Raw genomic sequence first — 21,942 nt, 5'->3', positions numbered from 1 at the left:
TTAACCATTTCTTTCAAAATTGGAGGGTCTTAGTTTTTTATGTATGTTGTGTGTATGTGTTAATACAAACAATATATTATATATATATATTTAATTTATTATTTTTATTATGTTTTTAGAGAGTGGGGGCAGGGTGTAAGTGAGCAAGGGGCAGAGAGAGAGAGAGAAAGAGAATCCTATGAGGTGCAAAGTGGGAGAGAGAGGAGCGGGGCTTACCCAAAGTACGGCTCGAGTTCACCAGAAGTGGGGCTTGAGCTCACCTGATGCAGGGCTCAAACTCACAAACCATGAGATCATGACCTGAGCTAAAGTCCGATGCTTAACCCAGTGAACCACTCATGTGCCCTAAAGCTTTTTATTTTTATTTTTATTTATTATTTTAAGTAGGCTTTATGCCCAACATGGGGCTTGAACTCACAACGTTGAGATCAAGAGTTGCATGTTCTACCAACTGAGCCGGCCAGGTGTCCTTATAGTTGATATTTTATATTTATCTAACTGATAGCATATTTTATACATGGCTTGTTTTCTTTTTATTTAGAAGTTTTTCTCATGTCACTAAAAGTTACTATGAACAGGAATTTTATTGCCTGAAAAATATTTTATGACGTACTGGAGCCATCATTTTTATATAGCACATCTTTTTTTTAAGTTTATCGCTTATTTTGAGAGAGAGCGTGTGTGCAGGTAGGGGAGGGGTAGAGAGAGAGGGAGAGAGAGAATCTCAAGCAGGCTCCATGCTGTCAGCACAGAGTCAACAGGGGGCTCGATCCCACAAACCGTGAGACCTGAGCCGAAATCAAGAGCCAGACACTTATCTGACTGAGCCACGAATGCATCCCTGTGTTACTTTTTAAAATCAGAAAATGTAACATTCTTTTGTTTTGATACAAATTAAGACGTTTTCATTCCAGTTTTGGCTTTAGTGCAAGTTTGTGACTTTTTTCCCCTAATTTAAATACTATTGGTAGATGTCTGGTGCAAGGTAGGTATTACCTCCAGTTATTTTAGAGGATTTGTGATTTTGAAAGCGCTTTTCTTTGTTTGCCTTAAGGATGACCAAATCATTAACTGGCTGTTAGAATTCCGTTCTTCCATCATGTACTTGACTAAAGACTTTGAGCAGCTTATCAATATTTTATTGGTAAGTTTACCATTTATTTTACTGACTAGTATGTGATTTCAATACTCTGGAAACAGAATATGTTGTATCAGTAACATGTTTCTTTTATCTTTCTCTTCCTCCCACCTGTAGAGATTGCAATGGTTAAACAGAAGTCAGACAGTGGTGGAGGAGTATTTGGCTTTTCTTGGTAATCTTGTATCAGCACAGACTGTCTTCCTTAGACCATGTCTCAGCATGATTGTTTCTCATTTTGTACCTCGTAAGTGGTTCTTTGCTTTCTTTGATTGTTCATTTTTTAAGTACCCCATTACTAAAATACTTCTTGGAACACTGTGGGGATTGTGCCAACATGGACAATTCTGAGCTGCATTTTAGCAGTTTTGGTGCATGTCTGTTCTCTATAATGATGTCTGTAGAAGCATCTGGATTTGTTGCTGTGTTTTTGTTTGTTTGTTTGTTTGTTTGTTTGTTTGTTTGTTTTATGGGTTGGAATTTACCTTAATGAGATTCTAATGGAATCCTAAAACTCAGAAATTTTAGCTTTAACTGTAAAGTTACTTGACTTTTTTTTTTGGCTGTAAATTTAATTATTGTACTAAGTTTGCACAGTGGAAAAAATCACTTTCTTGTGTAGCTGTTGATTGTTTACGTCAGTGACAAAAAGAATAACGTATTTTGTTTTTCCCTCACAAAGCACGAGTGGTCATTAAAGAAGGTGACGTAGATGTTTCGGATTCCGATGACGAAGATGATAGTAAGTATAAAGAAGATTAAAGCAAGGGACCTGCCCGTGTCTTAGAGAATGCGTGCTCAATGTTAAAACACTGGGTGAGGCCAGGAGCTGTTCTTTTTTTTTTTTAATTTTTTTTTTAACATTTATTTATTTTTGAGACAGAGAGAGAGCATGAACGGGGGAGGGGCAGAGAGAGAGGGAGACACAGAATCGGAAGCAGGCTCCAGGCTCTGGGCCATCAGCCCAGAGCCTGACATGGGGCTCGAACTCACGGACTGCGAGATGGTGACCTGAGCTGAAGCTGTTCTCATGGGTAGGCAGCAGCAAATGGCAACCTCCGATGGAATTTTTTTGTGACCTTCAGCAAGAACGTCTGATCAGCTGCCCTCAGTGCATTACTTATTTAACTAATCCACTTAGTCTGCAGTGATAGTTGGTGTTAGAGAAAAACCTTCCAAGTTAACATTTCGCTAGTAAATGATTCAGTTTTGGTTAGCGGGTGTTTTTAGCTTAAAATACGTAACTTTTGGGGACGCCTGGGTGGCTCAGTCGGTTGGGCATCCGACTCTTGGGTTTCGGCTCAGGTCATGATCTCATGGTTCATGAGTTTGAGCCCCCATCGGGCTCCACGCTGACAGTGCGGAGCCTGCTTGGGATTCTATCTCTCCCTCTCCCTCTGCCCGTCCCCCCCCCCCCCCCCCCGCCCCCCAAAGTAAATACATAAACTTAAAAAAAATTTTGTAACTTCTCAGGTTTCAGTTTTATTGTTATGCTCATACTCTTTTCTACTTGTAGATCTTCCTGCCACTTTTGACACCTGTCACAGAGCCTTGCAAATAATAGCAAGATATGTCCCATCGTGAGTATCCTGTTAATTTTTTTTTTGAATCATGGTCTTGAAGTCTCAAGAAAATGATAATCAATTAGTAGAAAATTACTACGTTCATAGCATCAAAGCTCAGGTTGTATGCTACATGTTTCTGTAGGCTTTGTCAACATCACATTCTACAAAAAAATGGCATTATAGTTCTCTTCGTTGTCTTTAGTTTAAATTATTTAAGAATTAGTAACTTAATTAGTATTATTTAAATTATTTAAAACTTGTACACAGACTCTCTTCCAAAGTTTGTATAGTGGTGGTTGAAATTCTGCTTTTATCTTCAACAGATAACTATGTCCAAAAATTTTCAGTGAGCAATCCCCGTGTCATGCCATATAAATAAAAATTGCAATTCCAGTATTGTTCATTACATATTAATTTTTTAAAAATTACAGTTTTAAGAGAAGCTTAGGTTTCTTTTGGGGGGAGTGGACTTCAAGTTCCCTTTGTAAGTTTATTATTTACTAACTTAAAAATTACCTAAGTTGATAATTTTTTCTTGTTTTTAAAGTAATACATGTACACGCAGTGGGAAACGTTTTAAGTTTTAAACTGAAACTCTATTGCTTTTGTAGAATTAAGAATCCCCCTTTAACTTGCTGTTGATACCAAAGTTGATGGGAGGTTATATTCCCCTAAGTTATCATAGGTCTTCTCTGAAGCTATGCATTTAGGTTCCAGTTACTTGACATAGTTGATTACCATTTACCTTTTGCCTCCATATTTGCTCTTAGAACGGAAACGTTACCTTCCAAGAAAGTCCAGTTAACATGGATTGGTTGATTTCCTTTTGTTTTTTTAGGACACCGTGGTTTCTTATGCCAATATTGGTGGAAAAATTTCCATTTGTTCGAAAATCCGAGAGAACCTTGGTAAGAAATCTTTTCATGGGAGAAATAACGGAAAAGTTGTAAGTTAACTTTTAGGTGATGTTATGTGTTTTCCTTACCAGTTGTCTTATACATTAAACGCAAGACTAAGAACCTGACTCAAATTCCTTTCTTAGGAACTGACTGTGGATCCCCAGTGTCTTTTTCCCTGACGCAAGTCAAGGGCAGAGTCTGTTTCAGAAATATCTGGATAGGCTTAATGATTATACAGATAACAATTACTAGAAGGTAATAGTTTATGTATTACCAGTTATAAACATGCCTTATTTGAACATGAAGGCAGAACTTTTTATGGATGAATTTTTAAGTTTTTGTGTAATATTTAGATGATCTATGGTTTTCAGTAATGAATAATGGTTTCCTTCTAAGCATAACTTATTGTTTTCTAAATAAGGTATTATAAGGGATGCCTGGGTGGCTCAGTTGATTAAATGTCTGACTTTTGATTTGTGGCTCAGGTCATGATCTTGTGGTCATGAGATCGAGCCCTGAGTGGGGCTCCACGCTAAGCACGGAGCCTGCTTGAGATTTTCTTTCTCCCTTCCCTGCTCACATGTGCACGTGCACACATGCTCTCTCTGTCAAAAATAGTCTTCTAAGTATTAAATAAGGAGTTAATAAATTTTGCTAATGCTTGTGATAGTCACTTTCAAGTGGAATATTATAAACCTTGCATCTCTTACTAATATAAATTCTCAACACAGTAGAAAACTGTGTTTAGCAGCATAAAAGGAGTATGCATTATGCCCACGTGAAATTTATCCTAGGAATTCATGGTTTATGTAATATTTGTTAAGATCAGTTAATATAATGACCATGTCAGTAGAACAGATGATAGCGACCACATGATCATCTCACCAGATGCAGAAAGGCATTTGACAGACACTAAAATCTTTTCATGACAAAAACAGAAGGGGACTGTTTCAGCCTGAGAAAGGGCACCTATGAAAAACTCACATGTAATATCCCACTCAATGGTGAACAATTGCAAGCTTTTCCTTATGATGAGGAACAAAACAAGGATGTTTGCTTTTGCCCCTTTTTTAAAAAATTTTGCTTATTTATTTATTTGCTTTTATTTTTGAGAGAGAGAGAGAGAGAGAGAGAGAGAGAGAGACAGTGTGAGGGTAGGGGGAGGGGCAGAAAGAGAGAGGGAGAGAGAGAATCCTAAGCAGTCTCTGTGCTGGCAGCACAGAGCCCCATGTGGGGCTCAAGCTCACGAAACCGTAAGATCATGACCTGAGCCAAAACCAAGAGTTGGACATTTGACTGACTGAGCCACCCAGGTGCCTCAAAGTTTAATTTTGAGAGAGAGTGAGAGCATGAGAGGGGGAGGGACAGAGAGGTAGGGGAGTGGGGTGGAGAGAGAGATAATATCCCAAGCATGCTCCACACCAGAGCCTAACTCGGGGCTTGAACCCATCAACTGTGATATCATGACCTGAGCTGAAATCAAGAATCACATGCTCAACCGACAGAGCCACCCAGGAGCCCCTGTTTTTGCCATTTTTGTTCAGCGTGGACTGGAGGTTCTTCTAGCAAGGGAAGCTAGGCAAGAAAGGGAAAAGGCATCCAGATTGGAAAGAAGTAAAACTGTCTTTATTTGTGATGACATGATCTTAACATTTAGAAAAATCCTAAAGATTCCTCATGAGCACTGTTAGAACTAAAGTGAGTTCAGCCTAGTTATAAAATGTAAGATCAACACACACAAGCCATTTGTCCAAAGCAGTTTAATGGGGAAAATAATGATCTCTTCCACAAATGGTTGTGGGACAAGTGGAAATCTACATGCAAAGAATGGGGTAGAGCAGAGCCCCCTGCTCCCCCATAAACAGAATGAACGAAAGACCTAAATGTAAGCTAAAAATAGCTCTCAGAAGAACACCTAGGTGAACATTTTTGTGACCTGAAATCAGGTAACAGTTTCTAGATAGGATGCCTGAAGCGCAAGCAGCCACAGAAAACCAGACAAGTTGGATTTGATTAAAATTAAACATTTGTGTTTCTTTCATTGGACACCTTTAAGCAAGTGAAAATCAAACAGCGGGCTTGCAAATCACGTATTGTATCAGGGAGTATATCGAGAATATACGACGAACTGTTGGGGTGCCTGAGGGGCTCAGTCGGTTAAGTGTCTGGCTCTTGGTTCCGGCTCAGGTCATGATTTCTTGAATTGTGAGTTTGAGCCCAGAGTGGGGTTCTGCACTGAATGTGTAGAGTCTGCTTGGGATTTTCTCTTTCCATCTCTCTCTGCCCCTCCCTTACTGGTGTTTGCTCTTTCTCTGAAAATAAATAAACTTAAAATAGAATATATAAAGAATTCTTAGTATTTCAATAGTAAAAAGGCAAATAACCCAATTTAAAAATGGGCAAAAGATCTGAATGGATATTTCTCCAGAATCCACGTACAAATGGTCAGTGAACATGTGAATCACTGGCTGTCAGGAAAACACAAGTCAAAACCCTTAGTAAAGAGAACTCATTTCATACCCGCTAGGATGGCAATACTCAGTGACAAGTCGTGGTGAGGACGGGGAGAAGTCAGAACCTTCACCACATTGCTGGTGCGGGTGTAGACAGTAGGTGGTAGAACTGCTTTGGAAAACCATCTTGGCCGTTGCTTTGAAAGGTTAAACATTGCCACGTGACCCATCATTTCCGCTGAGAAGTGTCTGTCCGAGAGGAAAGATACCATGTGTCTACACAGCTTTACGTGAATATTCAAAAGCAGCATTATTCATCATAGCCAAAATACAGAAATAAGCAAATGTTTATGGGCTGATGAATAAACAAGTGTTGTATTATGTCCATACAGTGGAATATTATTTGGCACTAAAACGGAGTGCTTTACTTGCTACAAAATGAGTGAACCTTGAAGGCATGCTAAAACACCACATAGTATAAGATTCTACTGATGTGAAATATCTAGAATATAGGCAAATCCATAGAAAGTAGACTAGTGGTTACTTAGGGCTGGGGGGAGGTACATGACTAAAAGATACAGTGTTGGGGCGCCTGGGTGGCTCAGTCATTTAAGCAGCTGACCTTAGCTCAGGTCATGATCTCGTGGTTCATAAGTTCAAGCCCCTGTCTACTGTCAGCACAGAATGCTCTTCAGATCCTCTGTCCCCCTCCCTCTCTGCCCTTCCCCCTGCACGTGTGCTTGCTCGCTCGCTTTTTCCCTCTCACAAATAAATAGACGTTAGACAAAAGATACAGTGTTCCTTTTTAGGGTGATGAGAATGTTCTAAAATTGATTATGGGGACAGTTACACAAGTGAATATGCTAAAAAGTGTTGAATTGTACATTTTAAATGGATGATTTGTGTATGAATTTTATCTCAAACTTTTCTAAAGAAAACACTTGTAGAAGTGTACAGATCACAAATTTAATTCACTGGGGGTGATTAGATTAATTATACTGAACATTGTATAGTTAAACAGTATAGTTTCTGTGTTGCTGGAGAGTCTATTTTTTTTCTGTTTAATTGAAACTGAAGCTTGTGGGGTAGCTGGGCAGCTCAGTTAGTAAAATGCCCGGCTCTTGGTTTTAGCTCAGGTCATGATCTCGTGGTTTTGGGTCCGAACCCATGTCGGTCTGTGCTGATTTCATGGAGCCTGCTTGGGATTCTCTCTCTTTCTCCCTCCCCCCCCCCCCCCCCCCCCCCCGCCCCTCCCCTGCTTACGCTCTCTCTCTCTTTCTCTCAAAACAAATAAACTTAAAAAAAGAAACTAAAAATCGTGTAATTGAGGTTTTGCTTACCTAATTAAGAAACATTTATTCTCTGTTGAAATGTTTTGTCTTTTTATGTTTTAGGAATGTTATGTTCATAACTTGCTAAGGATTAGTGTATATTTTCCAACCTTGAGGCATGAAATTCTGGAGCTTGTGATTGAAAAGCTACTCAAGTTGGATGTAAGTATCTGGTAATCTGTTTTTCTCCTTGATTTGCATTTGTTAAATATATATAGTAGTACGTGAAGCAATAGTAGCAGCAATGGGGAAGAATCCACATTTTCACCTTTGATTCATTTCTTTGAATGTTTCTTAAACTTGATGGATGTGCTGGTGGTTGTAGACAGTTGCATCTCGTGGTTGCGGAACGAGGCATTAATCAGATGGTCATGCACACGTGAAAGTACAGTCGTGGGGCACCTGGGTGGCTCTGTCGGTTAAGCGTCCAACTTCGGCTCAGGTCATGATCTCAAGGTTTGTGAGTTTGAGCCCCACGTCGGGTTCCGTGCTGACAGCTCAGAGCCTGGAGCCTGCTTCGGATTTTGTGTCTCCCTCTGTCTCTGCCCCTCCTCTGCTCGTGCTCTGTCTCTGTCTCTCTCATAAATAAACATTAAAAAACAAAAAAATACAGTTGCGGGAAATGCTGTAAGTGGAATACATGCATCGTTATGTGCTGGAGAACCTGATGTGAGTGAGGGGATCAGGAAGGCATTCCTAAGGAAGTAATGTTGAATTCTTTACACTCTTTTTTAAAAAGGCCTGCAGTGGAGTGCAGAGGGAATAAGTGACAGTGGTGGGTTCTAGTGGCATCGGGGAGGAAAGGCGAGAACTGGTCCCGGAGACTGGACCGGAAGTCGAGAGTAAGAGAAAGGTAGCTCTCTGTGGAATAGAGTATGGTGTGGCTGTTAGTGGTAAGGAGGATGGTCAGGAGGAGGTCAGAAGAGGAAGAGTTCCATATTTGGGTGGATCGGGGTGCGGTTGCGGAGCCAGGGGGAGATAAATCAGCAAGCAGTGGTGGCTGCAGGTAGGGGACTGAGAGCAAACCTGCGTGGTGATGCTGTTTAGGACAGGAGAGAGGGAGTGTGATCGGAAGTGGGTGGGAAACCGGGTATGGATGCCCAGGGAGGATCTGGAAGCAGGCAGGGTTCGCTCAGTAGGGTGAGTTGTGGTTGATATTTTTAAGTAAGGAGGATGAGCAAAACAAAAGTCCTTGGATTTGGTGATGAGGAGGTCATCTGCTGCCGTGTCGGCGGAGGGGGCAGCTGCGTTTCAGGGGAAAGTGTGGGTGGTTGGCAAGTGGGGCTGTCGGAGGCCTCGGTTGAGGGTGTGAGGAAGGGATGAGCGGGGCCGAGGGGAGACTTTAGGGTTGGGAAGACTGGAGGTTTGTGGCCGAGGAGCCGTGAGTGATGGAGGAGAGAGAGGTACTGTGGGGAGAACGAGGCCGCAATGGGGCAGGTCTGGGAGGGGCCGGAGGGTGGGCGGGCCGGTGCACTGCTTCCCGGGAGGTCCGCCTGTCTGGCCAACCTCGTACGTAATCTGTCAAGTCTTCTCTCGTACGTACTAACAGAACATTTTAGAGTACATTTAGAAAGGGGGTCCTGTATGATAGTGAAAAAGGCAGGACTTGAATGGTGTGTTAAACTAGGTATCTGAAGGGGCATATACCAAGATGAATATTCAGTCATTCAAATTTAACTCGCGTTTTGTGTTTTCCTGCTCAGTTGATTGATGAGATGCTTTTATGTATGACACGTACGTGAATTGTGCGTAGTAAGAGTCGGAATGAATGTTGAATTTGTTGAAGTTGATTTAGACCACACAACAGTTCCTAATAATTTTGTAGAATTATGTAGTGAAGGGAGTTTGATTTGTAGTCTTGGAAATTACTTCGGGGCCCAGGCCAGTGCATGGGTTTGCACCATACTTGTATATTGAGTCACAGTGCTGGGAAGGGTGCTCAGGTGGACCCTTGAAAGTGTGTAAATCAGGTGGGTTTCCACTTCCCAGGTACTTTCAATGATTTTATTCTTTTCCACCCCTTTGCTTTAACGTAGGTGAACGCATCCCGGCAAGATATCGAGGATGCCGAAGAAATAGCTGCTCAGACTGGCGGTGGGACAGATGCCCCAGAAGGACTCTTCAGCATGGTCAGTGCTTCCTAACGAAAGCACATGTGTGCAGGTCTTAATTCCAGGGGGCGGGAGGCAATGGCTAATGGCTCCTCTTCTTCAAGGCTTTAGGTTAAAACAGTAGTTCACAGTTCAGCAAACCTGAAAAATGATTCTTTATTATTTTTTTTTTGAGGGAGAGAGAGTGCAAGTTGGGGAGGGGCAGAGAGAGGGAGAGAGAGAATCCAAAGCAGGCTCCACCCTCAGTGCAGAGCCTGACATGGGGGCTCAATCTCACAAACTGTGAGATCATGACCTGAGCCGAGATTAAGAGTTGGACGCTTAACCGACGGAGCCACACAGGCGTCCCAACAGTGATTCTTGAATGAGTAGCTGTTACCATGTTGCGTACTGCCCAGGAGAGTTCGTTTCTTTCCATGGCTGTGAATTTGGGTGTGGTGAAGTATATTTCATTTTTATTCTTAACTTTTGTTCTTTCTGCTTTTTTTTTGTTTTTGCAAAGCACGTGTGTTTTCGAGGGAGTGGCAAATAGAAAAGTCCCAGTGTGATTTCTTTATTTTATAAGTCTGTGCCTTAATGCAATACCTCTCTGTCTGGGGCACGGTTCACTGGAGGAGAGCCTGAGCAGGGGTGGGGGGATGGGAGGGTGGAATTTAGGGACAAAGGGCAGGAGAAGGGACTACAAGGGAGAGTTCCAGCTATAGCATGATGACCCCAGGTCCCAGGAGCTCTGGAGCGGGAATGGCGCCATAGACTTGATTCCAGCTTGAAAGCAGGGAGATGGCCTCCTGTGACCTGTTGTCAGCCGGTCATTCTGGACAGGGAGGGCAGGAGGGAGTGCGAGGGTGGTCCTCTGGAGAGGCTGTTGGCCACCAGTGCTCACAGCAGCTGGGGCAGGGGTGCCTTGTTCTGGGAGAGGAGCCCTGGGCACCAGCAGTGTCCAGCACAGTGCGTTCCAGGTGCTCGGGGAAAGCTGCATTGTTGGCACGGCCTTGGTTTGGGTTGGTCTTCGAGTTGCGAGTCAGGCGGGGCTCTGAATCTGCTTCTAGTTTGAGTTCCTTGCTTGAGTGGTTCTGAGTCGTACCTCCGGTGGGGAGCTCCTGCCGAGAGGGAACCTATGTCTTTGCTTTACCTTTTTGGGGCTCTTGGCTGGTGTGTGACTCTTGATTTTGGGGTCGTGAGTTCGAGCCCCACGTTGAATGTAGCAATTACTTAAATAAATACAACTTAAAAAAGGGAAATGATCCTCTCTGAGAACTGTTTTTATTACAGTTTCTAATGTCAGTTTTTCCTTCGTCTTCAAAGGATGAGGACGAAGACCCTGGCGGTGAAACAAAGGCTGACGCACAAAGGCCCGATCGTATGGTGCATCCTGTAGCCGAGCGCCTGGACATCCTGCTGTCTTTGCTTCTGTCCTACATTAAGGACGTCTGCCATGTAGACGGTAACGACGTGCAGTAGTCATAGTAGCTCCTGTGGAACCTGGCAGTGATAGACATCCTGTAAAAATTAGTGTTTTGAGGAGAACGAAAAGAGGGTTTAGAGAGATTAAGTTACCTGCCAGTGTGACATTGCCTGAGAGTGTTGGGACTGGATTCAGGCTCGGCTGTGTTTCTCTTCGAAGCCGCCTGATCCTTCCAGTGACTGTCGCAGTCAAGGGTTAAAGTACGGAGTCTGCTCAGTGTTGGGTGGAGATCGGATCACACTGGAGCTGTTGAAGACACCTAAGGGCGTAGTCCATGTTGGCGCATGGTGCTTAGTGTCACGCGTTAGTTTGGAGACCTTGTGCCGTGTTGGGCCACGTGTCGGTGCTGTAGTGAACCAGTTGGTGCGCTTCTTGCTCTTCTGGAACTTTTCGTTTAGAGGCTTTGCCATCAAAACAGGATTCTTCCATTCACGTGAAGATTCAAGAATGATTCCCAGAATGAATCTGAGTTGACTGTGTTATTTCTTTAATCTTTTGTTGTAAAGGTAATGCAGTTGAGAGAAAATTTGGAAAGGATTGAAGGAAAGGATTTAAAAAGGCAATTTAGGGGCGCCTGGGTGGCGCAGTCGGTTAAGCGTCCGACTTCAGCCAGGTCACGATCTCGCGGTCCGGGAGTTCGAGCCCCGCGTCGGGCTCTGGGCTGATGATGGCTCAGAGCCTGGAGCCTGTTTCCGATTCTGTGTCTCCCTCTCTCTCTGCCCCTCCCCCGTTCATGCTCTGTCTCTCTCTGTCCCAAAAATAAATAAATGTCGAAAAAAAAAAATTTTAAAAAAAAAATAAAAAGGCAATTTAGTTTTTTTTTTTTTTAAAGTTTTTATTTTTAAAGTTTATTTTGAGAGCGAGACCGTGCACACACGAGTCGGGGACGGGCAGAGAGGGAAAGAGAGAATCCCGAGCAGCCTCCGTGCCTTCAGCGTGGAGTGAGATGTGGGGCTCGAACCCACGAACTGTGACATCATGACCTGAGTTGAAATCCAGAGTCAGATGCCCACCTAGATGTCCCCAAAAAAAAAACTTAAATGTTTGCATCTGTACTATTCAGAGAACCATTATTAACACGGTTGGTTTGTTTTTTTCTGTTAACTTGTGTGTATTCAGGAGTGTGTTTTTCAGTGGATTTGGGGGTCATGCTATACGCATTGTTTCATAATCTTCCCTTTTCACCTGTTATGCGTTGTCTGAGGCCATTCACTGTTCTTCTAGGTTGCTGTTGATTGTATGGATTTAACTGGTATCATTCCACGCCCCCCCACCCCCCCTTTGCCATTATGAAAGTGTAATGGACATTCTTGTATATATGTGTCCAGTTACCTGTTGGGTAAGTTCCTAGCAGTAGAATTAGGGCATCAAAGGGCTCCTGTCACATAAACAGTAAAATTGCCTTTTAGAAGGGCTTCATATTGGGGCGCCTGCATGGTTCAGTCAGTCTGACTCTTGGTTTTGGCTCAGGTCTTGGTCTCACAGTTCATAAGTTCGAGTCCCGCATTGGGCTCTGTGCTGACGGTACGGAACCTGCTTGGGATCCTCTTTCCTCCCCTTTCTGTCCCCTGCCCCCGCTTGCACATGCTCTCTTTCTCTCTCAAAATACGTAAATAGAACATTTAAAAAAAGGGGGCCTTCATATTTAGGGCATCACAGTAGCGTGTGAGATGAGGTTCTGCTTCATTGTCACTGCTGGATTATTACAGTTAAAAAGGAAAATCTGTGCAAAATAAAAATGGCATTTTGTTATAATCGTAGCTTAATGGGTGACGTTCCTTAATGGTATTTTATTTTTAAAAATTTTGGGAAATGAAAGTGGTAGCTTAAAAAAAAGTGTGAAGCTGAAATGGCAAATTTTCTCTCTAGGTAAGGTAGATAACAACAAAACAAAGGATTTATATCGAGATCTGATAACCATCTTTGACAAACTCCTGTTGCCCACTCACGCCTCCTGCCATGTACAGTTTTTCATGTTTTACCTCTGCAGCTTTAAATTGGTGAGTACTGGGGCACCATTAGCTCAGCTTAGTTTATTCTTGCCCATGATTTCCCCTTAAAAACTGGGGTGGAGGGGTAGGGAGGAGAGACATGAAGTATTTCTTTACCTTGAGCTCACTTTACCAGTGCCCTTCATAAAATAGCTTGTTCTTTTTTAACATGTGGAAAGAGCCGGAAAGAACAGAGGGCATTGCTGGCTGCTGCCAGCCAGCACCAGCCGGCTCAGCTCTGCCAAGTGCTCTGAAAGGGCCATTCTGCATTTGCTCCACTAGGCGGTGTCCTTCCCCTTAATTGGAGCCTCTGCTATTAAAATCCTCTGGGATATTTAACTGTTGTGTTTTCTCAGTTGATCCTAACTAGCCCCAAACAACTTCTAAACCCAGAATTTTAAATCTTCAGGCTTTGGCTTTTTGTTTTGGAAAAAAATGAAAATACAGAAGATTCTTTCCTTACAATTCTTTTGTAGCTTCCTAGAACAGTCAGGAGAGTACTGGGCATGGGTAAGAAGGTTAAATTCATTTTGCCCCAAAGTATGTGTTAAAAACTTTTGAAAAGAGCTATTCGGGGGGTGTCTGGGTGGCTCAGTCAGTTAAACGTCTGACCTTTGATTTTGGCTCAGGCCATGATCTCATGGTTCATGAGTCCAAGCCCCATGTCGGGCTCCGCGCCGTCAGGGTGGAGCTTCAGATTCTCTCTGTCTGCCTCACCCCCGCGCATGTGTGCGCACTCGCGCGCGCGCACTCTCTCTCTCTCTCTCATTCTCTGTCTCTCCCTCTCCCTGCCTCTCCTTCCCTCTCCCCCTGTAAATAAATAAATAAATAAGTAAATATTTAAAAATAGAAAAGTGCTGTTTGGGAGAAGTTGGTGATTGTGTCGTTTGTTAAAAAGAAGCTTAATTAGTCTTTTTTCTGTGATTAGCATAATCAGTCAAACACTGAACTTTGATCTGTGTTTCTGTTTCTGGCTAAGTTCATTATGTTCGGTCAGAGACTGGGAGAATACTTTACACTCTGGAACGTACTGCCACACGGCTCCCACATGAGTGGGCGTTATTGCTGGTTTCTGTTTCTGGCTAACCATCCGAGTCACTTGTGGAGCTTTTAGAACAGGTGGACTCCAGAGCCCTGTCACTGAGACTGTGAAGTGTGGAGAGTTGAGTTTGATGTTCAGCACCTTTTGGGATCTTGTTTAATGCTGGGGAACATTGTTTTTAATAGTATTATCTCCAAGTATTGCACAAATATGAATGATGATAACTGCATATATTATTTAGCTGGCAGTGTGAGATACTAGCACTTTCTTCTACTGGTGAGTTAAAAATCTTAGGATTCCAATAGCCAGAATTTCTTAAACATCAAAAAAGTTTAGAGCAATACCTTCTATTTTTATAGGGATTTGCAGAAGCATTTTTGGAGCATCTCTGGAAAAAATTGCAGGATCCAAATAATCCTGCCATCATCAGGCAAGCTGCTGGAAATTATATTGGAAGCTTTTTGGCAAGAGCTAAATTTATTCCTCTTATGTAAGTAACCTAATTTTCAAGTGTTTTTTCATGCCATGCTTTAAAAAGATTATAACATTGTCTTAAATCAGAGAAACCCCTGCCTCATGTTTTTTTTTTCTTCTGGTCTGACTTTCAAGTGAGAAAATCTGTTTCTCCGCACTATGCAAGATGTTTACATTTCCAAAAGGCAGTTTCAGAATAAAATGTCTCCTTTAGATACAAAACCTCATATGGAAAGCTTTTGTCATTTGTTTTGCGTGGTTACACTTGAACACGAAGATCCATCTGTCTTCATGAATATTGTACAGTGTTGTATACTGTTTTAATTCTTTTTATAGGTTTGTCATTTTTCATTTGCATTCTGAATCAATTGTATCTGTTAAAGCTGAAGAAAAAAGTCTTTTAAAGGTAATAGAAATATCTATTTAGGAGGCCAGCTCTAGGCCTGCTTCTTCCAGTGATCCATGAAGATGTCTTTGGGCGAGGATGCTATTAAAAAAACGCATCTCCCAAAACTAAAAGCCATCTGTCCCTCTGTCCTAAATTGTAGGCCATAGAACTTTATCAGAACCTTGTAAGGAGAACCCTGTAGGGAATGGTGGAGCCAGCCAGACCATCTTTCCCTTGTAAGACGTTGGTAAACGTGGCTTATTCCTCGGCCATATTGTCCTGAGAGGGCAGGTGGCCGTCAGAGAAGTCCTTCGGAGTTGATGAGGAGAAACGGTTGTCCATCCCTTGGGACCTCAGGCATCCTTGGGGGCCTGCCTCTCATTCCTCGAAGGTCCGTGCACTCTGCCTTGTAATTGAAAAGCTGCCTTCCTGCTCGCCCGTCCTTTTCCTTCCCCTCTGTGCCCCTGGGGAACAGATCAAGAGGCCTATAGATTGACTTCTCTTAGTTTGTGGTGAGAGCCAGTTGTGTGCTGTTCTGTAAGTCACTCGTGTGTTTTTATGTCACTCTTGTGTTTTTATGAAACAAGTGAAGTTGACTCGAATTTTTCTTTTCTCTAGTACTGTAAAATCATGCCTAGATCTTTTGGTTAACTGGCTGCACATGTACCTTAATAACCAGGATTCGGGAACAAAGGCCTTTTGTGACGTTGCTCTCCATGGACCATTTTATTCAGCCTGCCAAGCTGTGTTCTACACTTTTGTTTTTAGACACAAGCAGCTTTTAAGTGGAAACCTCAAAGAAGGTCAGTGATGTGGGATTGATGGATGTGAACTGGCTTTTCCTTGACTGCTAGTCGCCCTTTAGGATGGAGGGTTTGATGAAAACAGTGGAGTCAGAATGCACTCAGACTTGTACCCATAATTTCAAGCAGCCCTTAGGGGCCCCTAAAGCCCTTTAAGCGCCCTCCTTAACAGTGGATGGGTCTGCGTGTGCACCCGTGTTTTTAGAGTGATTGTGACCCGCCAAGGGGCTCTTCAGAGGTGATGCCTGGAGCAGCGCTTCCTGCCTGTCACTTTGATTGGCAGCGAAGGGCGGGCGTCCCGGGGGACCTAGGCACACGCAGGATATTGTTTGGCAGGGTTAGAAGTGAAAACCAGATGAGTAGGAATCTGAAGCTTGTGGTCATAACGGTTATGCTGCTTTATCTAAGGACTTCAGCCTTAATCTTCCAGGTTTCACTCTTGCTAATTTCTCAGAGTTGTGTAGAGTTTAAATCTGCCAGATGAAGCTTGTATATTAGGTTAGTGTAACAAGAACAACGCCAGTGAAGTGAGTTTATTTATTTATTTATTTATTTATTTATTTTTTATTTATTTATTTATTTTAACGTTTATTTATTTTTGAGACAGAGAGAGACAGAGCATGAACGGGGGAGGGTCAGAGAGAGAGGGAGACACAGAATCTGAAACAGGCTCCAGGCTCTGAGCGGTCAGCACAGAGCCCGACGAGGGGCTCGAACTCACGGAGTGTGAGATCGTGACCTGAGCCGAAGTCGGCTGCCCAACCGACTGAGCCACCCAGGCGCCCCCAGTGAAGTGAGTTTAAATGTGTTTGTTGGGGCGCCTGGGTGGCGCAGTCGGTTGGGCGTCCGACTTCAGCCAGGTCACGATCTCGCGGTCCGTGAGTTCGAGCCCTGCGTCGGGCTCTGGGCTGATGGCTCAGAGCCTGGAGCCTGTTTCCGATTCTGTGTCTCCCTCTCTCTCTGCCCCTCCCCCGTTCATGCTCTGTCTCTCTCTGTCCCAAAAATAAATAAATAAACGTTGAAAAAAAAATTAAAAAAAAAATGTGTTTGTTTATTTGTGTGAAAAATTCAAATGGATGAGTAGGCCGTTTTCTCTAAACCAGATTTTCTCAATCTCTGACATTTGGGGCTGGATAACCCTTTGCTGTAGGGGCTACGTCCTTTGCACTGTAGGAAGCTTAGCATCCCCTCCTTCCTCTGTTGTGGCAGCTAAAACCCTCCAGAACCTGCCACGTGTCCTCTTGGGGGCATAGCTGCTTTGAGTTGAGAACCACAGCTCTAAACTGACACTTGTGTGTGTTGCATCGTATGGATTTACTCATATCCTGTCACTTTTGAAAAGATGTGGGGGTTAAAATTAGTTGTATAAACCAGGAGTAGGATAAGGGTTTTAAGTATTGTCTTTTTTTTTTTTTTTATGTATAAATAAATGGTAAGAGTCTTGGTAAAGAGGATGTATTTCTTGTAAGCCATGACATTATCCCATTTTTAGTCATTTTTATCAAAATACACATCACAGACGGGGAGAGCCTGACTGGCTCAGCTGGAAGAACATGCAACTCTTGATCTCAGGGTCGTGAATTTGAGTCCTGTGCTGGGTGTAGATGTCATTTAAATAAAGAAACCTTAAAAACAAACCATCCAAGAATCTCCTAAAAATATATACTTAAGTACAAGTGGGTTTGCTTGCCTTTTGAAATCAGTATGGTGTCTTTCTCTTACTGACATAGGAGAGAATTAATAGTTCCTAGTTCCCAGAGGGCGGTATCTCATTCTTACTCTACCTCCCTGGCTTCCTTGTAAAAAAACAACCCAGCGCAGCACCTGAAGTACGAGCAGCTGTCCCCCCTTGGGTGGGACGCTCCACCGCACTGATGCTTTCAGCCGCGCGGGTCCTGCTGTCCGTTGGCTGTTGTCAGATCGGCATGTGTGTCTGTCTGGGGATGGCAGGAAGGAGGAGTTTCAGGTGGTTCGGTCCTGAACCTCTCAGGACGGAGCCTCCTTTTGTTACCTCCAGTTTGTAGCAATTTCATGATTAACTGAAATCAGATCACGAGTATTTTTTTCTCTGTAAACTCAACGTGTGCTGAGCTTAGGTGTATCTGAATCCCAAATTGTCATGTAAGTTAATAGCCCACTAGGGATGTGTGATTACCTCCTGGGTTTTTGAAAGAATACCCTGTTTTCTTTAGAAGAGGTGACCTAGTCCTAAGCAAGTGTGGTGACCTTCTTTTAGGCTCTTTGTTGTATGACCATATGGACCTGTATTTAAAGCATTTCTGCAAGTAGCTCTGTGAAAAATTTAAAAAAAAATTTTTTTTAATGTTTATTTTTGAGAGAGCAAGACAGAGCACGAGTGGGGAAGGGACAGAGAGAGAGAGGGAGGCACAGAATCTGAAACAGCTCTGCTGAGCTGTCAGCAGAGAGCCTGATGCGAGGCTTGAACTCGGAAACGGCGAGATCATGACCTGAGCTGAAGTCGGTCGCTTAACCGACTGAGCCACCCAGATGCCCCTCGTGAGAAGTTTTTTTAAAGTGTGAAATAATCTTTGCTGCTTAAAGATACTTGGACTGTTATGTTTGTACTTTTTAAAAATGTTTTGTTTTTTAATCAAAGGTTTGACATACCTTCAGAGTCTAAATTTTGAACGTATAGTGATGAGTCAGCTAAATCCCCTGAAGATTTGTCTGCCTTCGGTAGTTAACTTTTTTGCTGCAATCACAAGGTAAGTTATTAATACTTTATTGGTGGGAATTATTTAAAAACAACTTTATATTAATACTTTAAAGTTCCATTAAGTTTCTGTGAAATTATTCAGTCAAATTAATGACCATCAAACACGTAAAAGCCAGTAATGCAGTACTTACAGGGAACGCTGCAGTTAGGATTTTGTTCTTACTTTGGTGGTAATGGAAATTGCTCCTGCTTTTGTTCAAAGACCGCAACTCAGCAGAAGCCTCGGCACTTTGAAACGAGTGAGGCAGCCAGTAAGCCGAGAGTTACAGACCAAAGATGTTTATTAGAGTAAGGAAAATAGACTGGACGCGAGAGGGATGTGCCACAGTAGGAGACGGGCTGGTGCAGGACTGTTCTGTCGGGCCTGGGGCTCCGGCTCGCGCACGCTCGGAAGCCCTTCACGTGGAGCTCGCTGCGTCCTCATAGTCCCGGGACTGATGTGGTAAGGCCCTGTTTAAGAACAGGGAGGTGGAGGCCCAGAGAGCGGGAATGACCCGTGAGACACAGTGGCTCGACTGTGTCAGAGCCAACATTCGAGTGCGGGCAGCCTGGCCCTCCCCGAGTTAGTCTGCTTGGTGCACACAGCGAGTTGGCGACGGGATACTCAGGGTAGGGTCATAGCTTGAAATCTTCAACGCACAAGAGTCTGTTCTATTAGACAAAAATTCCACCCCTTGGTCCCCTTTAGACCGCTTGCTGCTCTTACTCGGTAACCTTAATTTTCATTTGCTGGCCGTCAAGTTCAAGGTACCGTGTCTCTCCTGAGATCTCAGAAATAGTAACAGAGTCAAGGAAAGGAATAAACAACAAGCAAGAGCATTCGGCAGGTGAAGGGTCCCAGCACACTGCAGGAAGATGGGAAGCAGCAGACTTGAGTGAAGCGGGGCAGGTGGCCGAGAACATTCCTGGGCTGGGACTAGAGGGCTTGGGTTGGCAAGTGGACTGTCCAGCAGGCTGTCGGCATGGGTGGGGCTTGCTCGGGGTGAGATGTGAGGTCGAGAGCTAAGAGCAAGAGGTGGAATTCTTGTGTCGTTCTGTGCCCGTTGCTTTCGCTTAGTGGTTTTGAGATACACGTCGACCCGTACAACTCCATTTGGATTTTAATTGCTGTGTAATGTTCCATTAATTTTTTTTTAGTTGATCCTTTGTTGGGGTTTAAGTTGTTAGTTTTTTCAGAATTGGGAACAGCAGCTTAGGGGCGACGTTACAGGTAAACCAGTACAGTTCTCGTGGCTTCAGTAGCCAGGTCTCTCTCTCTCAGCAGCCGCTATCCTGTCCGTAAATCCTGAACTCCTTTATTCTCTTACAAACGGCAAAAAGAGACCACTTCTGTAATTTTGCAGACTCTTAAGAGTCCCACCGCGAACACATTCATGTTTAGTGAGTCATGCCTATTAATAATCTCAGCCCGCTCTATCCTTGTCAAGGTGATAGCCACACTTTTCTTTCTCCTTATTATTAACACGCTTCTAAATAGTAGACCCGGAAAGCTGTACCCTAAAAGCATTGCTTTCTGTTTTGTGTTGTCTTTTCTTGCACTTAATACGTTTGACAGTATCCGCGTGGTTAGAACAGGTGTCACACACAACAGGCACGTCCGTGCAGTCATTCCACCATCCACCGTGTTAACGCCGCCCGTCTGTGTTTTGGTTTTGTGGTTCTGCAGTAAATACCAGCTGGTCTTCTGCTACACGATCATTGAGAGGAACAATCGCCAGATGCTCCCAGTTATTAGAAGTACAGCCGGAGGGGACTCCGTGCGAACCTGCACGAACCCACTCGACACCTTCTTCCCCTTCGATCCTTGTGTGCTTAAGAGGTGGGTGCTCTTAGTCCCCCTGTCGGTGGTGAATTTATGTGTGGTGTCTATTGGCTTTTCCCACGAGTGGGGTTTCCTGGTCATCGAGCGGCCGTTCGTGTCTGTGTATCGGCAACTCACGGTCTCCAGGCATGTCTTTCACGGACCCCGAGTAGGGAATACCCGTTAGACGCTGCGGCCTGCTCTGAGCACACTGGGCGGGGCCGATCTTTAGCTCAGGAAGAACCCTGGATTGACACCAAAGGTCTTGTGATTTATTTTTTGTTTTTCTTTAAACCTGTTGGTTTAAACATAAAAGGGGATGGGGATAGAAGAGCCTGGATGGGGAGGATGCTGCCCTTTCGTGGTTCATAATGTTCTGCCTAGCGACTTGTTCTTTACTCTGGAGACCACAGTCCACGCTGTTGGAAAGGTCATCAATAGCCATGTAATTTATCTGGATGGGTAATTCAGAAAACCCACCAAGCCAGTCTTAACTTTGCACTTGTATAAGGAAGGAGGACTTTCACTTACGGTACAGTTTCTAACTAGCAACATGATTCAGGGTCATCTGGTCCCTCAAGTCTTGGTTGACTGAAAACCAGGTGGGTCTTTTTTCCCAGACTAATTTTTAGTAGATTTACTGTAGGGATATACAAAAAATGAAGTTTCAGAGGAATATCACTTTGTTTTCATTTGGACATATTCTAACTCATTGTCAGGCTTTGCACAGTTGAGGAATAATTTCACTTGACGATAAAGAGATGAGACAGTAGTTTAATAACTCCATCTGAGTGGGGGGAGTCTTACCAAGAAGGAGCCACATCATTTACAGTACTGACATGCAGGATTTTGACACAGCGATTATTTGAACCACAGTTTTTATTTTGGGTAGTGGATCCTGTGAGAGAAGGGCTCTAGACATGTCTGACTGTCGAGTAGCATTGAACTTGATTTTGAGATGTGATCTCTGTCGACAGGTCGAAGAAATTCATTGATCCTATTTATCAGATCTGGGAAAACATGAGTGCAGAGGAGCTTCAAGAGTTTACGAAACCTGTCAGAAAGGTACGCTTGTGACTTGGCACCCCGGCTGGGAGTGTCCTTGGTGGACACAGATGACAGTCATGTAGTAATTAGCAGTGTCACACTTAAAGACTGCATTTTGTTCCTTTTGCTTTTACAAAATTCCAAGCTCACGGTATGTTCTTATGAAAAGGGTTTTTGTTTTTTTGATGAATTGTTTAAACTAGATACTTCGCAGAGTACCTGGGTGGCTCAGCCAATTAAGTGTCCAGCTTTTGTTTGTTTGTTTGTTTGTTTATTTTGAGAGAAAGACAGGGCACACACAAGTGGGGAAGAGGCACAGAGAGAGGAGAGAGAGAATCCCAAGCAGGTTCCACGCTGTCAGCAGAGCCTGACACGGGGCTCGGGCTCACAAACTGTGAGATCGTGACCTGAGCCGAAGCCAAGAATCTGACGCTTAACCAACAGAGAGTCACCAGGTGCCCCAAGTGTCTGACTTCTTGAATTTGGCTCCGGTCATGATCTCAGGGTTGTGAGATCGAGCCCCACATTGGGTTCTGCACTACAGCACGAAGCCTGCTTGGAATTCTCTCTCTCCACCTCCCTCCTCTGCTCTTCCCCCGCTCACGTGTTGTTTTCCTCTCTCTCAAAAATAAACAAAATTTAAAAAACAGAACCAAAAACTAGGTACTTTGTAAGCTGACTTTGGGAAGTGAAGGTT

The 21,942-nt window shown here is 43.6% G+C and overlaps 1 protein-coding gene across 2 annotated transcripts in view; it reads left to right on the top strand.

Moving 5' to 3' along the window:
- Positions 1-21,942, top strand: part of RRN3 (RRN3 homolog, RNA polymerase I transcription factor) — a 32,463-nt gene that overhangs the window by 7,777 nt on the left and 2,744 nt on the right. For both annotated transcript variants that reach the window (XM_047838709.1, XM_047838708.1), the window contains exons 4-17: positions 1,055-1,144; positions 1,256-1,385; positions 1,821-1,880; positions 2,655-2,718; positions 3,542-3,611; positions 7,450-7,548; positions 9,423-9,515; positions 10,803-10,941; positions 12,832-12,962; positions 14,355-14,485; positions 15,476-15,660; positions 18,278-18,386; positions 20,064-20,216; positions 21,176-21,263. In XM_047838709.1, the coding sequence (XP_047694665.1) occupies positions 1,055-1,144; positions 1,256-1,385; positions 1,821-1,880; positions 2,655-2,718; positions 3,542-3,611; positions 7,450-7,548; positions 9,423-9,515; positions 10,803-10,941; positions 12,832-12,962; positions 14,355-14,485; positions 15,476-15,660; positions 18,278-18,386; positions 20,064-20,216; positions 21,176-21,263 (1,542 nt within the window). The remainder of the gene's footprint in view (positions 1-1,054; positions 1,145-1,255; positions 1,386-1,820; positions 1,881-2,654; positions 2,719-3,541; positions 3,612-7,449; positions 7,549-9,422; positions 9,516-10,802; positions 10,942-12,831; positions 12,963-14,354; positions 14,486-15,475; positions 15,661-18,277; positions 18,387-20,063; positions 20,217-21,175; positions 21,264-21,942) is intronic.

Source organism: Prionailurus viverrinus, chromosome E3 (genome assembly GCF_022837055.1).
Source record: "Prionailurus viverrinus isolate Anna chromosome E3, UM_Priviv_1.0, whole genome shotgun sequence".
In the NCBI taxonomy this organism is placed as follows: domain Eukaryota; kingdom Metazoa; phylum Chordata; class Mammalia; order Carnivora; family Felidae; genus Prionailurus; species Prionailurus viverrinus.
The sequence above is the reverse complement of the archived record's forward strand: the minus strand, read 5'-3'. Positions and strand labels throughout refer to the sequence as shown.